The sequence below is a fragment of the Meriones unguiculatus genome, chromosome 7 (genome assembly GCF_030254825.1).
Source record: "Meriones unguiculatus strain TT.TT164.6M chromosome 7, Bangor_MerUng_6.1, whole genome shotgun sequence".
NCBI classification, from domain to species: domain Eukaryota; kingdom Metazoa; phylum Chordata; class Mammalia; order Rodentia; family Muridae; genus Meriones; species Meriones unguiculatus.
Genome location: NC_083355.1, coordinates 46712095 through 46729854, shown reverse-complemented (window position 1 = coordinate 46729854; position 17760 = coordinate 46712095). Strand labels below are relative to the sequence as shown.

Below are 17760 nucleotides of genomic sequence, written 5' to 3'. Positions count from 1 at the left end.
CCCCACCCGCCACTACCTGGCTGCTATATTTTCTTAATTGGCATGAAAGACAAATGCAAGTTTGCTTTTCTTGAGGCTATTCTAGAGACTAAGTGAAGTGAGTATAATGGCTCCATTGGCATCTAGGCTTTGGAAGATCTGGAAAGTGCTGTTTTCTTTGGCTTCCGTTATAAGCACTGGTTTTGATTGTGGTGGTTGTGTCTTAGTAGGACTCGGGATGGGGAGACTGCCCTTCAGCTAGCCATCAAAAATCAACTTCCACTAGTGGTTGATGCCATATGTACCAGAGGAGCTGACATGTCTGTGCCAGATGAAAAAGGAGACCCCCCACTGTGGCTTGCTTTGGCAAGGAATCTGGAGGATATTGCTTCCACTCTGGTGAGTCATATTCTGCTTTCAGATGAGCATATTGTGTCAGATACAGATTTGGTGCCCGTGTAGCATCACAGAAGCAAGAGGTCAGCCAAGTTACAAATCAGGTCAAGGACAAACAGTGGAATGTCATGTTAAAAAGTCCAAGATGATGGGGCAGTAAGATGGGTTAAAAGCACTTGTAGTCGGGGCTGGAGAGATGGCTCAGAGGTTAAGAGCACTGGCTGTTCTTCCAAAGGTCCGGAGTTCAATTCCCAGCAACCACATGGTAGCTCACAACCATCTATAATGAGATCTGGTGCCCTCTCCTGGTGTGCATGCACGCTTGAAAGTAGAATACTGTATAAATAATAAATAAATCTTAAAGAAAAAAGCATTAAAAAAAAAAGAGAGAGAGAGAGCACTTGTCACAGAGGACCCAGTTTTGACTTCGAGCACCCATATAATGGTTTACAGTCCTAACTCCAGTTCAGGGAATCTGGTGCTCTCTCTGACTTCAGCAGGCACCAAGCATGTATATGATAAACAGACATATATGCAAGAAAAACACTCATGCGTAAAAGTTAAGTTAAGTCTGAGGTTCAGCAAGGCATGGATGTGTTCAGCTTTAATCCCAGCCCTGGGTAGGTAAGGCTGTGAGTTCAGGGTCAGCCTAGTCTACACAGCAAGTCTTTGTAAGTGGGACTCTCTGGGGTGGGAGGAGAGGCACTGTGAGATCCACGTTGGTGCTGGCCAGCACTTCTGTCTGGGCTGTCTTTAAAAGACAACACAGGAGTGACACAGGAGTGCTAGAATAGAAGGATTGCCTCAGGCATCTCCTGAGAGGGGCAGATTTGATGCTGTCACCATATTAGTAAATCCCCAAATCTTAGGTTTGTCTGTGTTGTGGACAAGACAGACCTAAAAGGTGAGATAAACCTGGGGTTTCTCATTTATCGCTGTGAGGGCCTGCAGTATGACACTGAGGCATTTTGCACCTGAGGTTTTTAATCAACTGTTTCGGGATGTAATTTGATAATTACTGGAACATATTGCTGGGGATTTTGGAGCACACAAACACAGTAATCCACAGCTGTAGAACACACAGCCGTAGAGGCACTGATTTATACTTCTGAAAACCACACTCCTCGGACCTAGTTTAAGAATTTACACGGAGAAGATCATATTAATTTAAATTTTTAATATGTATGGTGTTTTGCCTGCATGTGCACCATGTGCATTCCTGAAACTCATGCAGGCCAAAAAAGGGCATCAAATCCCTGGAACTAGAGTTAATAGATGGCTGTGAGCCATAGCCTGGGGATGGGGATCAAACCTGGGTCATCTAGAAGAGTAGCCAGTGCTTCTGATGAACCATCATCTCTCCAGCTCCCAAAGAGCAGATTTTAATCAGTGTGTATAAAACTAATGAATGAAGGATATAAAGTGAATAAAAAAATAAATTAGAAAAAAACCCTAATGAACAATTATGATAATAATTACTTATTGACCAAGCCTTATGTAATGTACATATTGCTTAGAGTTGAAAATAAACATTTTTTCTTTTGCTCGACAGCCTTTGTAAGGAAACTGTGTTTCTCTGCAGGTCAGACATGGCTGTGATGCTACATGTTGGGGCCCAGGACCCAGTGGGTGTCTTCAGACACTTCTGCATAGAGCCATTGATGAGAACAATGAGTCCACTGCCTGCTTTCTTATTCGCAGGTCTGAGAAACCAAAGCATTTCTCTTTTCATTCAGCTTACTGCGTACCACCTCTTTGGTAACTCACCTTAGTCTTGACATGCCTGGATCTGGCCTTGACTTTAATAATTATCAGGAGGGCGGTGGCCTTTAATCCTAGCAGAGGCAGGCAGATCTCTGTGAGTGCTAGACCCGCCTGGTCTACAGATTGGGTTCCAGGGCATCAAGGACTGTTACAAAGAAACCCTGTCTCAAAAAATAAACAAATAAATAAATAGAAATTATCAGAGGATCACTATTCTGTCATGTCAAGTCAGCTAAGAAACAAGCTAGGTGGGGAACCAAGAATCACACAGGCCTGGATCAAAACCATCTTCTGCTTTGGGGACTGCATTGACCCCTGTTAACTTCAGAACAGCGCCCACTGTGACATCAGGAGGTTAGAGTAAAGGAGACCATATGGACTCATCTGGGCCCCACCATGACATGTGAACTGTATAAGAGTGGGATATGGGGAGGCAAGGTAATCTGGGAAACTTTGCAAATAATTGTTTTCAGCATTTAAATATGTGCCTATTCCTATGGAGTCTGCAACAGTTCTGAGTCCCAGGTTGCCTGAAGACCAATTGCAAGAGAGGCTACGTCAGTGGCACCCAGATCCTGGAGCTTGATGCCGGGGTCCAGGGCTGGCAGTGGTGACTTTGTTAGCATGGGTGGAGCTGCTGCTCTCTAGCACATGCTGCTAAGTGAGGTGGAGGGTGACCTTCTGTTTCCCTACTTTAGTGGCTGTGACGTCAATAGTCCCAGACAGCCAGGTAATGATGGAGAAGGAGAAGAAGAGGCACGGGATGGGCAGACCCCCCTGCATTTGGCGGCCTCGTGGGGGCTAGAAGAGACGGTGCAATGTCTTTTGGAGTTTGGTGCCAATGTCAATGCACAGGTATATAGTTTTCTTTCCTGGGGAAGTGAACTCAGAAGATGAGGGACCTTGTATGTTCCCCAGTTCTAGAGTTTTGTTTACCACAAAGCAGCCTGTAATATGACAGATAGTGACTTTCTGAGTTTACAGCCTGTCTGGTAATTGGATTGGTTTCAGGTTAATTCTCTTCAACATAAAGAAGGTTTTTTTTTTTCCTCTATTGTACCTTACTTCTTAGTCCCCTATAGATTTCACATAAATCAGGTTAGTCTCACACTAACCTGGGACCGTGTCCCATTAGCTCATTAATGTTCTTCAGCATTCAAACCTGTGGAGTGAGTGTGTGTGTGTCGGGGGAGGGGGGTAATGAGGGAGAGGGGGAGAGAGTTTGTGCATGAGCACATGCATGCCTTGGGTGTTTTTATTTAGGCGCTGTCCACCTAATATATTTTTAAAGATTTGTTTACCTTTTATTTTATGCGTATGACTTCTTGCCAGTATGTACATAAGTATATTGTGTGTCTGGTACAAGAAGAGACCAGAAAAGGGTACTACACCCTTGAAATTGGAGTTACAGACTCTGTATGGATACTAGAGACTGAAGTGGGTCCTCAGAAAGAGTAGCCAATGCGCTTACTTGCTGAGCTGTCTCCCCAGCCCTAGCCCTACCTTATTCTTAAGACAGGGTTTCCAGTTGGCCTGGGACTTGGACAACCAGGCTGCCTGGCCAGTGAACCCCACAATCTACTTGTCTTCCCCTCCCCTCCACTGGAATTACAAACCCATGCTTTTTACGTGGGCCCTGAGACTCAAACCCCAGTTGTCATGTTTGTAAAGCAAACACTCTACTGCCTGAGCCGTCTACACAGCTCTAGAAACCTGTAGAGATTTGCACTGAGTTGTATAAAGGAGAACCGGGATGATTAGCTCTTCTCTTCGGAAACAATGTGGCTGTGCTGGGCTCTTGTTGCCCCTGGGGCACTGTGGTCATTGCAAAAGTGTGGGGGAGAGCAGTCATCTTTCTGTTTTGCCTCTTTAAAGCTGATTTCAAGCACAGGGTCTCCTAACTGAAATTGATCTTAAAAGCTACCACCCTTCGTATTGTTCCTGAGTTCTGTCTTTCAGTTAGACATGGAAATTTGTGCCCATCTCCATAGGATGCGGAAGGAAGAACGCCTGTCCATGTGGCCATAAGCAACCAGCACAGTGTCATCATTCAGCTTTTGATCTCTCACCCTAACATTGAGTTGAGTGTACGAGACAGACAAGGGCTGACCCCTTTTGCCTGCGCCATGACTTACAAGAACAATAAGGCAGCTGAGGCCATTCTGAAACGGGAGTCTGGGGCTGCTGAGCAGGTCAGTGACCAGCCACCATCGTTCTCCGTAGCAGAACTCCTCATATTGTGACTAACCAGGCTGCTAACTAAACAGGTCCCTTGTGCACAAAGACACTTGTTTTGAAGTTAAACCTCCCTTTTCTGAAAGTGTAGCTGTTCCGGTATCCTGTGTCTGCTGGCTGTGGCGTGAGTGTGCTCCCCTGTATTTCAGCCACTCGGTAGGGACGTGGCTGGGGAAGGGAGCTCAAGTGAATGCCTAGCCTTAGCATTCTGTGGGTGTGCAGCTGAGCTCACTGTGCATTTGCTGGGAGCGCTAAAACTGAATAGGCAATGTTGGGCAACCATCCTAGACTTTCAGTTATTACTTAGAATGTGCATTTTCCATGGTTTTTGCCATTTCTTTATCATCTTCTAAATCCTGTTTGCAACTTGTTTATCTACCACAGTGTATGGGAAATGGTAATGACTGATGTGTGGTAAAAGATAGAATAGGTTTGTCTGGTCAGTCCCACAGAAACCTGATTTCAGCTAGCTTAAAGAATGTTGCCAAGATTTAGTAATAGCTATTATAGATGACATGAGATATGGGTCCTGAATGAAGTGCAGTCCTGGCATGACGGTGGCTGCTTGCTCGCACAGGCTTTGCTATCTCACCTCATTTTCCTAAGTGTGACTGGGTGTATAACTTTAACTTTGCCTATGCTCAGACTGATAGTCACGAACAGGGACAGATCTCTCACGTTTCTTCTCCATCTAGTGTGAAACTGGTACTACTGATGTGAGCCCTGCAGACTTTACTTATCCCAGCACACATTAGATGTGTGTGTGTGTGTGTGTGTGTGTGTGTGTGTGTGTGTGTGTGTTAATGCAGAGTGTGGAATGTGCTGTCCTCTCTTGTACTAAGGATTCCTGTAACTGCCGTGCATGCTAGGGTTTGCTGTGAGGAAGCTTCTGGCTTCTTCATGCTTGTCTGGCATGCTGCTGGCTTCCTCCCATTGTGTTACTCTGAAGCCTGTCTGGCTGCTCTGGCATGAGATGGGTATTTAGTTTGACCAGAGCAGATGCCTTGCAGTGAAATTGTCACATTTGCTTGTTCCTGAGCAGTCAGCTATTCCTGAGCAGTCAGCTACTCAAATACCTTCCATCTTCACCTGGTCCCGTCTTGGGTTTCCAAGTCTAGCTTCTGCTGTAGGAGGGTGCCAGGACATGCATGTGTGCACAGAGTTGTGTTGGAGGAGGGTGGCATGTTTGGCATTATTCCTCCCCGCAGTCTGATGAGCTTGTGGGCATGCAGGAGGACCCTGTTCTTAAGAACTGACTAATAGTGTGTTTCTTACTTCTTTGTTGCCGTAGGTAGATAATAAAGGTCGGAATTTTCTTCATGTGGCAGTTCAGAACTCTGACATCGAAAGTGTCTTGTTCCTGATCAGTGTCCAGGCCAATGTGAACTCCAGAGTTCAGGATGCTTCCAAGTTGACCCCTCTACACCTTGCTGTTCAGGCAGGTTCGGAGATCATTGTCCGAAATCTGGTAAGCCACAAGCACATGAAGCCAAGCGCGCTTCAGAGCATGTGCAGAACTTGTCTTCGAAGCTGTTGTGAGTGAAAGGCATCAATCTGGGAATACACCAGTCCACCCAGGAAGACAGATGTGTCAAGAGGTTGCAGGTCTCAAGCGCTCTGGTGGACATGCTGGAAAGAGACCTAGAGATAGGGAGTCAGGCCTTGAGGGCCCAGGAGGATTTGACAGACAACAGCAAGGGGCTGGAGGTCAGCTGCGTTGTTTGCCTGCTGTCAGGCTCTCAGCTGAGACTTTCCCTCCTTCCTCCTCTTCCCTCCCTCCCTTTCTGTATTTTTTTCCTGGAACTCTATGCAGGTTAAACTGGCCTCAGAATAACAGAAATCCATCTGCTTCTGCCTCCCCCTCCCAAGTTCCACCATGCCCAGGCTAGGTGAGACTTTTAAATGAGCTGTCTCATAATTCTCCAAAAGGAAACTTAAAACTTTAAGCTATCTCTTAAAACTCTGTAAGGGGAATTTTATACATTTCCAATAAAGAGGATAGGTTAGAAAGAGCTTCCCCTAGGCTCTTGGATATTAATTTGTATAACTAGATTTGAGCTTAACTCAAAAGCCTGATTTTCCAGCACAACATGATGTCAGGCAGGGAACAAGCCCAAGAAAGAAAGGGTGTGATGGTTGGACAGAGTGTATGTTGGTATTTAGAACGGGGAGTTTGTTTAAAATTTGAGAATTATAAGAAGGCTTGGGTAGGTCAGTTGATAAGGCTCCTGTCCCTGAATCTGAGAATTATAAGCAATATGGACATTCTTGCATAGTACAGTGAATATGATTGCATTACTTAGAGGTTTTAATACACTAAAGTCTTAGAATTCTTATATCCTAAGGAATAGTCATTGAACACACTGGTAGATAATTTGCCTTTGACACAGGTTTTGTTGTGTTTGCCTCAGTAGGACGATGTGCAGGATCCTCCTGCATTCAGGCTGTGCCAAGACGGTAGACTGTCAGTCTGTGGATTAGAGAAGACCTGTGGGCTTGGCCCTACTTGGCCCTTGGGGCCTTATTGAGTAATCATCTTTAACAGCTTCTTGCAGGAGCTAAGGTGAATGAATTAACCAAGCATCGTCAGACTGCTCTCCATCTTGCTGCCCAGCAGGACCTGCCCACCATCTGCTCAGTCCTCCTAGAGAATGGAGTGGACTTTGCTGCTGTGGATGAGAATGGAAATAATGGTACTTGCTAGGGAACACTGCTCTGCAGTGGCGTCCCACTGCACCCTTGGGCTGTCCCCCTGGTGAAGGTTGGCTCTTACAGGACCAGAGCGCTGCAGAGGCAGCACGTCTGTCTTGTTACTGACTAGCTTCCCAATTTGATTGCAACACTGGTAGTCTAAAGTGGTTGGGCTGCTAAGTACATCTTAAAAAATGATTTTTAAATTATTTTACATTAGGTCTGGGTAGGGGAATGTACATGTGAATGCTATTGCTCTCAGAGTCCAGACATGTTAGAATCCCTAGAACTAGAGTGAGTTGCCTGACTTGGCTGCTAGGAATTGAAGTAAGGTCCTCTGCAAGAGCAGCATCTTAACTTCTGAACCATCTCTATAGCCCAATGACTTATTTTTTTTTATATATGCGTTCCTAGAGGACAGTTTTCAGGAGTTGGTTTCATACATGTGGGTTCTGGGGATTAAATTTAGGTCTTCAGGCTTGATGGCAAGTGCCTTTACCCAGTGGTCCACGTGGCCCGTTTTAAAAAATTGTGTGTGTCTGTTGTCATTACTTTTCACTATGACCATCATAGCAGAGAGCATGGGAGCAGGCAGGCAAGCTCTGTGCTGTAGCAGTAGCTGAGAGCTTACAACTGAGTCACAAGTATGAGGCAGACACAGACAGACAGCACTCCAGAGAGTGCTAGCTGGGAATGGCGTGCCCGTCCTGAGTGACCATGTCCTCCAACAAGACCAGATCTCCTAGTCCTTCCCAAACTGTCGTACCAACTGGAGACCAAACATTAACATAGATGAGAATGGGGCCCATCCTCATTCAAACCACAGTGAGAGACAGAGCAAGCATGGAGACAGAGGCGGCTTTCTTTGAAGCCATGAAATCTCATCTTTGAAAACTCCAGCATAGAGAGCAAGGCTCATGAGATTACATTGATTACTGATGGTGGGAAGGGAAGGGAGGAGATACGAAAGGATGGTTCTGTACTTGGCTGCTCAGTTGCTCTCCTGAGTGTATTTAGATGGGGCAGACAGATTTCTATCTGTGCTTCTGGACTTGCGCAGTAAGCAGATTTGCTCCCCAGCTCTCCATCTTGCGGTCATGCATGGTCGGCTCAACAACATCCGGGCTCTTCTGACAGAGTGTACAGTGGATGCTGAGGCCTTTAATCTGAGGTGAGTGTGTCTGGTCCCTGTGGCCTAGACCATTGCTTCCCCTTGCCCCAGATGCATGAACAGTGTTGGGTTCTATAGTAATTTTGATTTTATAATAAATACTGTCTAGAAAACTTTTATGGTCTATTGTATGTCCTTTAGATTTAGTTAAGATCAGAGAGTTCAGAAAATTCCTTCTTTTGTGAAACAGTTGTGACATGTCTAACCCTTGCAACTCCTTTCATCAGAGGCCAATCACCACTGCACATTCTGGGACAGTATGGCAAGGAGAACGCAGCAGCCATCTTTGATCTCTTCTTAGAGTGCATGCCTGAGTATCCTCTGGACAAGCCAGATGCAGAAGGTAACACAGGTATGTAAATTTAGATGTCTGACTGTTTGCATCTGTTGAAGATCCCTACTATGAATTTGGTGTCTGACATTTGAAGTGCTTCAGGTATTCCAGAACCACATACCTGTGACCAAGTAGACCATTACATTTCTTGTAATTGCCCTCATCTGCCTTTTATTTAGTTGACCAGGACCTTTCCATGTTCCCGTTTCAGTAGAGATAAGACATAACCAAGATTCAGGGCTCCAGTACCTGTAACGTGCTTTGAGGAAGTGGCAAGTTATACCCAGGGGCCTTTTTTCAAAGTGTAATGCAGGCCCCTCTAGTAGCTCACTTTCAGTTTTATAGTCTACTTCAGGAGCATCATTGCCCGTGTGGTAGCTTAAGAGGCAGGTCGGGAGAGGCTAGTAGTGTCCAGGGTTTTGATTCGTGGAGACTTAGCTTTAGGTGTCTCGTTGGGTTACTGTTAGTAAGGTCACAGGATAAGCTGTTGGCCCCCCATACCCGTGCTCTCATTTGATAGGGCGGTTAAGAGCCCTCCTGTTACTGCATCATTTTGAGTTAAAAATTTAATGAAGTGTCTGGTAAGGGGAAGCCGAGGGAACTTGTAGTTATGACTTTGAAGAGAAGAGTGAAGTAGCCAGATCATAGCCTGGCTTGCTGCTTAGCCAGCGTTTCAGAAAAAGAGAGGCTCCTTTGGGTGGAAGAACATTCTGAAACCTGTTCCCTATACCGATTTTTATATCTCTGTCCATGCTGAAATCACAAGTCTCTTACATTCTTACATTTAGTTATATTGCAAAGAACTCTGATAAAAACAATGACTTTTGGTTGGGGAAGGCAACTGAGAAAAGTGGGTGGGTTTTTTTTGTTTTGTGTGTTTGTTTTTTGTTTTGGTTTTTTGTTTGTTTTTGTTGTTTCCTTTATACAGACCTTAAGGTGGGAGAGCATGTGCAATTGTAATGTGCACCTGGCTTCTGACTGGACCCTTTTTTGGAAGACATTCCAGATTCTCCATGAAATTGTTACAGTCCTTCAAACTCCTTTTTGTCTGCAGACTTTCCTAACAGATGTCCTGCCAGTGTTGTGCTATGCCCACCCTTTGGCAGTAGCCAGCTAGAACTGGTGGAAAACAGCCTTACCTGTGATTTTGTTTTCTAGTGTTGCTCTTAGCATACATGAAAGGGAATGCTAACTTGTGTCGTGCCATCGTTCGATCTGGGGTTCGCCTTGGGGTGAATAATAATCAAGGAGTCAACATTTTCAACTACCAGGTTGCCACTAAGCAGCTCTTGTTTAGATTATTAGGTAAGTAGCATATACTCTCTGTACCTCCTCTACAAGCACGATAATGATGGTGATTGTCTAAGTATTGGTGATCTTTAAATCTCATAATTTACTCTCATCTGAACCTGCTGTTTCCAGGCACCATGTAAGGCGATATCTATGAAAAGGGAAGTGACCTCCCTGTCATTTTCCCACAGTCTCTCAGCTGATCATATTGACTGTGCATCCTGGCTGGTCTTTTTTACTTAATACTTTTTAAAGACTTATTTATGAGTGTTTTGCCTGCATGTATATATGTGTACCATATGCATGCTTGGTGCCTCAGAGATCAGAGGTCATCAGGTCCCCCGGAACTGGAGTTAGGGATGATATTGAGCCATTTCTCCAGCCCTGAACCCTTGATTCTTACTTGTGTGGTTTTATGCCTTTCTTTTGACATGGTAGCAAGAATGAGAATGTCCTAAGCTAGGTGCGGTGATGGCCAACATATAATCTCAGCAGGAAGATTAGAAGGCTGTGTGCTGTGCTGGAGAGACCTGGATTCTATTCCCACATTGAAATCCAGTGCCCTTTTCTGGCCTCTATGGGCACTGCACACATGTAGCATACATATATGCAGGCAAAACACCCATACAAATTAAAAGAAAGAAAGAAAAGAAAGAAAGAAAGAAAGAAAGAAAGAAAGAAAGAAAGAAAGAAAGAAAGAAAGAAAGAAAGAAAGAAAGAAAGAAAGAGAAAGAAAAGGCAGTGGTGATGCACTGTAATCCCAGCACTTGGGAAGCAAAGGCAGGTGGATCTCTATGAGTTCGAGGCCAGCCTGGTCTACAGAACAAGTTCTAGGGCAGCCAGGCTATACAGAGAAACCCTGTCTCAAAAAACAAAAACAAAACAAACAAAAAAGTTGAAGGCCAAGGGCCATCAAAATGGCTGTGTGGGTAAGGGTGCTTATACACAAGTCTGAAAACCTGAGTTCAACCCCCAGAACCCTTGTAAAGGTTGTCTTAGTTTGGGTTTTATTGTTGTGAAGAGATACCGTGACCTCGGCAACTTTTATAAAGGAAAACATTTAACGGCCTGGCTTACAGTTCAGAAGTATAATCCATCACTGTCATGTAGGGAAGAGTGGCGGTGTGCAGGCAGACATGGTGGAAATGGAACCACAGGCAGCAGACACACTGGGCAGAGCTTGAGCGCATGAGACCTCAACACTGGGCCCACCGTGACACACTTCCTCCAACAAGGCTCCTCCTGAGAGTGCCACTTCCTATTGGCCAGGCATTCACACACGAGTCTCTGGGGGCCACACTATTCAAGCCACAAAGGTACAGGAGAGAACTAACCCTACACAGTTGTTCTTGACCTCCACAGGAAGCTCTGCTTGTATATAAAACACCCTCCATCCCACTAATAAACAACTTTAAAAACTGTTGAAGGCTCATCTGAGCTTCAGGAGGTGGCAATAACAAAGAAAATGAAAATGGTGAACACTAAGGAAGAAAGAAGGAATAGAGCATTTTGGATGCAAGTAGAAAAAGGAATTCATGTGTTTGTGACACAAAGAATGAGTAAGTGTTAAGGTCAGGAGAAGGATAATTATCTTGATTTGATCGTTACATATTGGTAATATCAGATACCATATCCCAGAACTGCAGTTTATCAGCTGTCAATTTAAGATTTTTTTTTAGAAGGCCAGCAAGATGGCTCAGCAGGTAAAGTGCTTGTTGCATAACCCTGATGATCTGAGTTCTACCCCTGAAACCCATAAAGGTAGGCGAGAAATGACTCCCCAGAGTTGTCTGACTGTCACAGATACCATGAAACGCTCACACATGCTTTTTTGGGGGAAGAGGGGTTTCAAGACAGGGTTTCTCTGTGTAGCTCTGGCTGTCCTAGAACTCACTCTGTAGGCCAGGCTGGCCTCGAACTCACAGAGAAATGCCTGCCTAGGTGCTGGGATTAAAGGTGTGTACTATCATGCCCAGATGACACATGCTTTATTATTTTTTTAAAGATGTATTTATTGTGTATACAATGTTCTGTCTGAATGTTTACCTGAACTCCAGAAGAGGGCACCAGATCTCCTTGTAGATGGTTATGAGCCAACATGTGGTTGCTGGGAACTGAACTCAGGACCCTTGGAAGAGCAGCCAGTGTTTTTAACTAACTCTAAGTCATCTCTCCGGCCTCACGTGGTTTTTTGTTGATTTTTGTTTTGTTTTGTTTTGTTTTGTTTTTTTTCTATTTTTTAAATTTGGGCTAGAGAAATGGCTTAGTGCTGACTGCTCTTTGAGGATCCAGGTTCAATTCCCAGCATTCACATGGTAGCTTACAACCACTTATAACTCTAGTTCCAATGGCTCTGACACTCCTTTATACCATCTTCCATGCATGCACATGGTACAAAGACAGACATGCAGACAGAATGTTATACATGTAAATATAAAACGAAAGAAAATATTTTTTAAGAAAAATACATTTATTTTTTTAAAGATTTTTAAAATGTATGTGAATGTGTGTACCTGTGTGAGTACCTCTTTTATACAGGTGCCCTTAGAGACCAGAGGGTGTTGTATATCAGACCCCCTGGAATTTGAGTTCTTAACCACTGAGCCATCTCTCCAGCCCTGCTATTAATAAACTTATTTATTAGTATATTTATTTTTTAAAAGCTTTGTAGTGTTGAATGTAGTCTTAATATGTAGTCTTAATTTTCCTTTTGCTGTATACTTGCTCAGCCTTTTCAGCACTCAGCAGGTGCCTTGGCTGTGCTGGCTGCATGTGACCGACCCATTTGCCACCCGTCACTGTCCAGAGCAGCATTGCTCTGCCCAGGAGACTGCCTACTTCTGAGATGCTGCTGCAGCTTCTCTGCAGTTCTTCAGGCCATCCGTTGGCTGAGTCACTCCAGAAATCTTGGAATCCCATATGTCTTTGCTGTTCATATATCCTACATGTCTGTTCAAACTGTCCCCAAACTTCACAGATTCTTCCTCCTTGATTCCATTGTCTTGGTTTCCTCTATTGTGTTTTCCAGTCCTTCGGGCCCTGACAACTTTTCTGTGGTGTGATCTGTGCTTGCTTCGCTGCATGTCGCCCTGTACACGCTGCTGATTCACACCTCCAGCTGGGTTTCCTTTTGTTCCAGCCTGCGTGACAAGTGCTGATTCTCCAGGCTTCTCTCTGACGGTCCCTTGACCATTTGGAATGCCTAATGCAGCCTGCTGCTTCAGGCCTACTCCCGGAGCCTGTCCAATCAATACGTCACGGTGTAACAAGTAATCTTCTGTATTACAGATATGCTCTCCAAGGAGCCTCCGTGGTGTGATGGCTCCAACTGCTATGAGTGTACTGCCAAGTTTGGAGTCACAACTCGCAAACATCACTGGTAAGACCCCGTCATCATTTGCAGAGGACTAGGAGTGTCAGCTGATGTCTCTTCCATACTTGTCCTCCATGAGCCATGAACCCCTCAGGCCTCTGCTGGGCAAAAGAACGGGGAGATGATAGAGCTGAGCAGCATCCCACCGAAGCGAGAGTAGGGAAAGCAAAAGCACTCAGACTTGTGGCTTTCCTGGGCGCTGAGGGTCATCACTGCCTCACAGGAAGCCAAGGACTAGGTGGCAGTTCCCAGCCAGGTGAGGCAGCTGTGCTTAACTTTGTGTTTGCTTTAGCTTAGCTACTAGTCAGTGTTTTGTTAAGAACTAAAAGTTATATTGAATTGGTATGACTTGACTGGTAGTTGGCCACAGATGCCAGTCAGAGACTGGCCTTAGCTGGCCATTTGGGATCAGGCTGCTCCTCAGTGCCTCTCATACTTCTTTCTTTGCCTCCACAGTCGTCACTGCGGCCGTCTTCTTTGCCATAAATGCTCGACCAAGGAGATTCCTATTATAAAGTTTGACCTGAACAAGCCTGTGCGGGTTTGCAACATTTGTTTTGATGTACTGACTCTGGGTGGAGTCTCTTAGTGAGGCCTACAGGAGGGTCCAGGCCTGTGTCGCCTGACACCTCCCCAGCAGCTGCTCTACTCACCAGCCTGCCTCTTACGTAGAGCAAGAGCTGGCAGTTGTCTTCCTGTGCCAGAAGACTGGAACAATTACGGACCATGGTGTGATCCCTTTTCAGATGATTCTATATGACTGCCAGTGTGTCAGACTGTGGTCTATTACACTAGATGTCTCGCTGGCTGGACCAGGCCAGTCTAGCCTGTGTGGAAAATGTGATAGGAATCAGCTAACAGCACACAAGGACACTTGGAGACAATTTCCCCTTCCGGTAGCCTACCGTCCGTCTTAGCGAATTCACAAAGTCTTCCTGCCTGGGCTGACAAGAGGCAGAGCCTGACAGAGTAGAGAGCAGCTGCTGGCTGAGCTGGTTACTCTAGGGTGGTGGCTGCTCTAAGTGGCCGTGGCCTTTAATGCACAGCGTTTTCATACATGTAATAGGAACCACTTGCCCTCGAGTCTTTTCTTTCTTTAAGCTAAGCTGTATTTTTTAGTAAGCTGCCCTTTTCAAAAGGTGGAATCTTTCTAAACAGGGTTCAAAGATGAGAGCTGAAAAATTGTGGCCTTAACAACAGAAAGCTTTACCAATGTTGATGCTGTTGGGTGTCAAAGCACAGTGGCAGCTTGACACCTAGCAGCTGTCTCATTCTCTCGTCTTGCTGCGTCCTGTCTGTGGAGTCCTCAGTTGCTGCCACTTGAGTGGTGAAAGAAATGCACTTTGATTGTGCTGCACTTTTTCTAAAGCTGCATCATTAGTAAATCCAATTCAAAAATTCATGTTCAAAAATACCATCACATAACCTTCTCTCAGTGGTTCTGATGGTCAGCTTGGGCTGGACCTCAGCACACACTAAAATTAAAGGGAAAACTGCCAAGAAGGAAGAAATTCATGCTGACGAGAAAGGAGATGTGTGTGACTTCGGTCCAGGTCCCCTTTCCCTGACACATCCTTCCTGCTGAACCCTTGCCTTGCATGCTGATGCTGTTGGTGCCCATTCTGAGGAGTGCCCTGCCTCATCAGGGCCAGCAGCCAGAGCCTCTGGCTGAACTATGAACAGTCTGTTTTGGAAGTCTGGCTGTGATGCTGAACAGGGCTGCAACATTACAGGGCCTTGTTTCCTGATACTGCCTGTACTAACCCTGGGGACACTGGGCCTCCTTCTTTTTAAAGTTTGCCCAGTGTTTGGGGTTTCTGTTTCAAAATTTTAATTTTTTTAAGATTTATTTTATTGCACACTGAAAGAGAAACTTATGCCACTGATTTTGTTTTAAGAAACAAAAACACAACTACTCTGAGATGAACAGTATCTGGTAATACAGTTACAGATTAACAGTGTCAATCACGCGCACTGCTTTGAGACATTTGGTAACCCTGCACTGTTTGCATGAATGGAGTATGGATGTCTGAATGAAAGGGACTCTTTTGGCATCACTTTCTTTCTTAGATAGTGGTGTGTTCTCTATTGCTGTAGAGTTAGTTAGTCATTTTACTGCCTAAATATGTATAAAATGTGCTGATAACCAGTGTGCTACTTTCTAAAGATACTTCTGTGATTTATATGTATGCTTTTTATGTTAACCTTAGCTTGTGTGCAGTGTTTAAAAAGGAGGAGTTACTTGGAGGAGTGCCATTGTCCCCAGCCTGTGACTTAATTCAGACGGACTTTTTATGGAAAAATTTAGTCAGTCTTGGCTAACAACTATATGAAATATGTGGTCAGTTTCCTTTTTTTTTGTTTGTTTGTTTTTTGTTTGTTTGTTTGCCTAAAGAGGGTCCACAGACCTAGAATTTAGTTGGTACCTTAATTCTTTAATGAGGGAGATAATTATGGTTCAGCTATGAGCCAAGGTGGCCAGTACACACACATTTATTCTTTTATTTTCACAGTGCAGAGGGGGAAATAGGGAATCAGGATGAGGTTGATCCTTCTGTCCTTGACGACCACACCAGTTTCAGTAACCATCTTGCCTATAACTGTACTTGCAATCTGAAGATCATGCCTAAAAATGTGGCTTCAAGCTTCTGTTCTTTCAGAGGTCAGCATTGTGACTAGCTGTGGATGAGAGGGGCTGTGTGGCGTGGCCACTGGTACTCATGCCGTAGGTGTGGCTCATGCCTCAGCCCCAGCTGCCAGACCATGCCATGCTCATTGCGCTAGAATCCTGCTGTACACTGCCCTGGCTAGGACCAGACTTACTGTGTCTCCTGTGCTCTCTCCATGCTGACCAGATTTAACCATGAAATTGCTTAGCTATTCTTGTTCAGTCTTAATCAGTACCTTGAAGTTGCAGCAAAACTTCATTTATTAATTCAAAAAGTTGCCAGTTGTGAGTGAGCAGAGCAGAAAGAATCAACTTTACTGAAACACAATTGCTGCAACAGTGCTGATCTGAGCTCACCTCGCTTTTTAACTGCCTCTGGTTCATCACGACTCTTGCCATTCGGTGGATCATTAAGGTGTTTGTTTGCTTGCTTTTAAGACAGGTGCAAACCATGTGCTTCAGCTCGTTTGCTCTGACCCTCTAACAGCAGTGTCCCTCAAGCTTAAGTGCCTACACTGAGGACTCCTTTGTTTCTCATTGCTGTCTCACTCAGTGATACGTTAACACGAGTTTGGGGCCTATTCCACCCCAACAACCAATTCAGTCAAGGCTGAATCATAGGCTGCTCAGTTCACCTGCCATATTCTCTCCAAGGAGTGGGGTCCACATGACGCTTTTGTCCTCTACCTCAGAGCCATGAGTTGCTTCTGACTACCCATCAGCATGAAGCTGGGCATGTGGGGTCCGACTGCCCTGCTGAGTTAGTGCACATCCCCATACCCAACTATGCCAGCACTAGTCTTGTTCGCAGGCAAGGGCTGGAGGACAGGCTTCCATCTAGGATTTCCTTACCTGGAAAAAAGAAAAGTGGCTGAACTGCCAAATGCTTAGACCAGAGAGGCAGCAACAGCGTGTACAAAAAAGTGTATGCTTCCCTCCTGACACAGGCCTCCCTCAGGGCCAGCCCGAGAGCTCCCCTGCCAGCCGAGCAGACGAATAGCTCAGCAAGGGCCTCTGAGCCATGCTCACTCCACAGAACTGGTCTAGTGAAAACTGAGTGTGTGACCAGTTAGCTAAATAGTAAAATGCCCAGATGTCGTAGATGCCTTAAAGACTTTCTCTGGAGGCTCACTGCCTATCCTGTGGCATAAATTACATGTTAACTGTTAGAGCTGACGACATGGGTGTTCTCTAGAGAGGGGGTCTGGGAACGGCTGGGACCTACTGACTTGGCTGTTTGGCAGCTGTGTGGAGCAGGATGTTCTGTGACATCCTTGTGTTACCAAGGACAAGGCAGCAGCTGGGCCAAAACTGCAGGCACATGTTTGGAGAGATCATTTCTCTGGTGGTGCTCAGTGTGGGAATGCCAGCATCATCTGGGACCATGGCGCTTAGCAGCATTGTTTCTTTGGAGTCTGTGTAATGGAATGTATTTTTCAAATTGATATTTTCATTTTCTGTAACAATTCCTTATAATAAAAATGAGGTAAAATTAAATTTAAAGTGGAAATTTTAATTAAAGACATTTGTGACTACTTCTAACCCAGAAGTACCAAGAAACATTAAAAAACAATCTTTAAAAATTGGTATGTGAGGCCTGGAGAGTTGGCTCAATGGTTAAGAGTAATTGTTGTTACAAAGGACCTGGGTTCCATTCCCAGCACCCACGTGGAAGCTTACAGCTTCTTTGGCACCAGTGGTACACAGATGGACATGCAGGCAAAACACTCATAAACTAAAGTAATAAAAATAATCTAAAAATGTATTTAAAAATCGATATGCAAAGAAATGTCTTTACATTCCACGTGGCACACAAGCATTTTGTGCAGAGTGAGCAGCTGCTGCCCTCCTGCCTCCCG

General features: G+C 45.0%; 1 protein-coding gene across 4 annotated transcripts in view; it reads left to right on the top strand.

The window, feature by feature from the left end:
• The window catches only part of Ankfy1 (ankyrin repeat and FYVE domain containing 1), a 76344-nt gene extending 58946 nt beyond the window's left edge, over positions 1-17398 (top strand). For 3 of the 4 annotated variants that reach the window (XM_060387368.1, XM_060387369.1, XM_060387370.1), the window contains 11 exons: positions 207-378; positions 1958-2076; positions 2838-2994; positions 4131-4331; positions 5666-5842; positions 6920-7067; positions 8146-8236; positions 8464-8588; positions 9729-9875; positions 13149-13239; positions 13690-17398. In XM_060387368.1, coding sequence (XP_060243351.1) covers positions 207-378; positions 1958-2076; positions 2838-2994; positions 4131-4331; positions 5666-5842; positions 6920-7067; positions 8146-8236; positions 8464-8588; positions 9729-9875; positions 13149-13239; positions 13690-13822 — 1561 coding nt within the window. In that variant the 3' untranslated portion in view covers positions 13823-17398. The remainder of the gene's footprint in view (positions 1-206; positions 379-1957; positions 2077-2837; positions 2995-4130; positions 4332-5665; positions 5843-6919; positions 7068-8145; positions 8237-8463; positions 8589-9728; positions 9876-13148; positions 13240-13689) is intronic. The other variant, XM_021657442.2, reaches the window with a different exon arrangement.
• Positions 17399-17760: the final 362 nt, after the last annotated feature.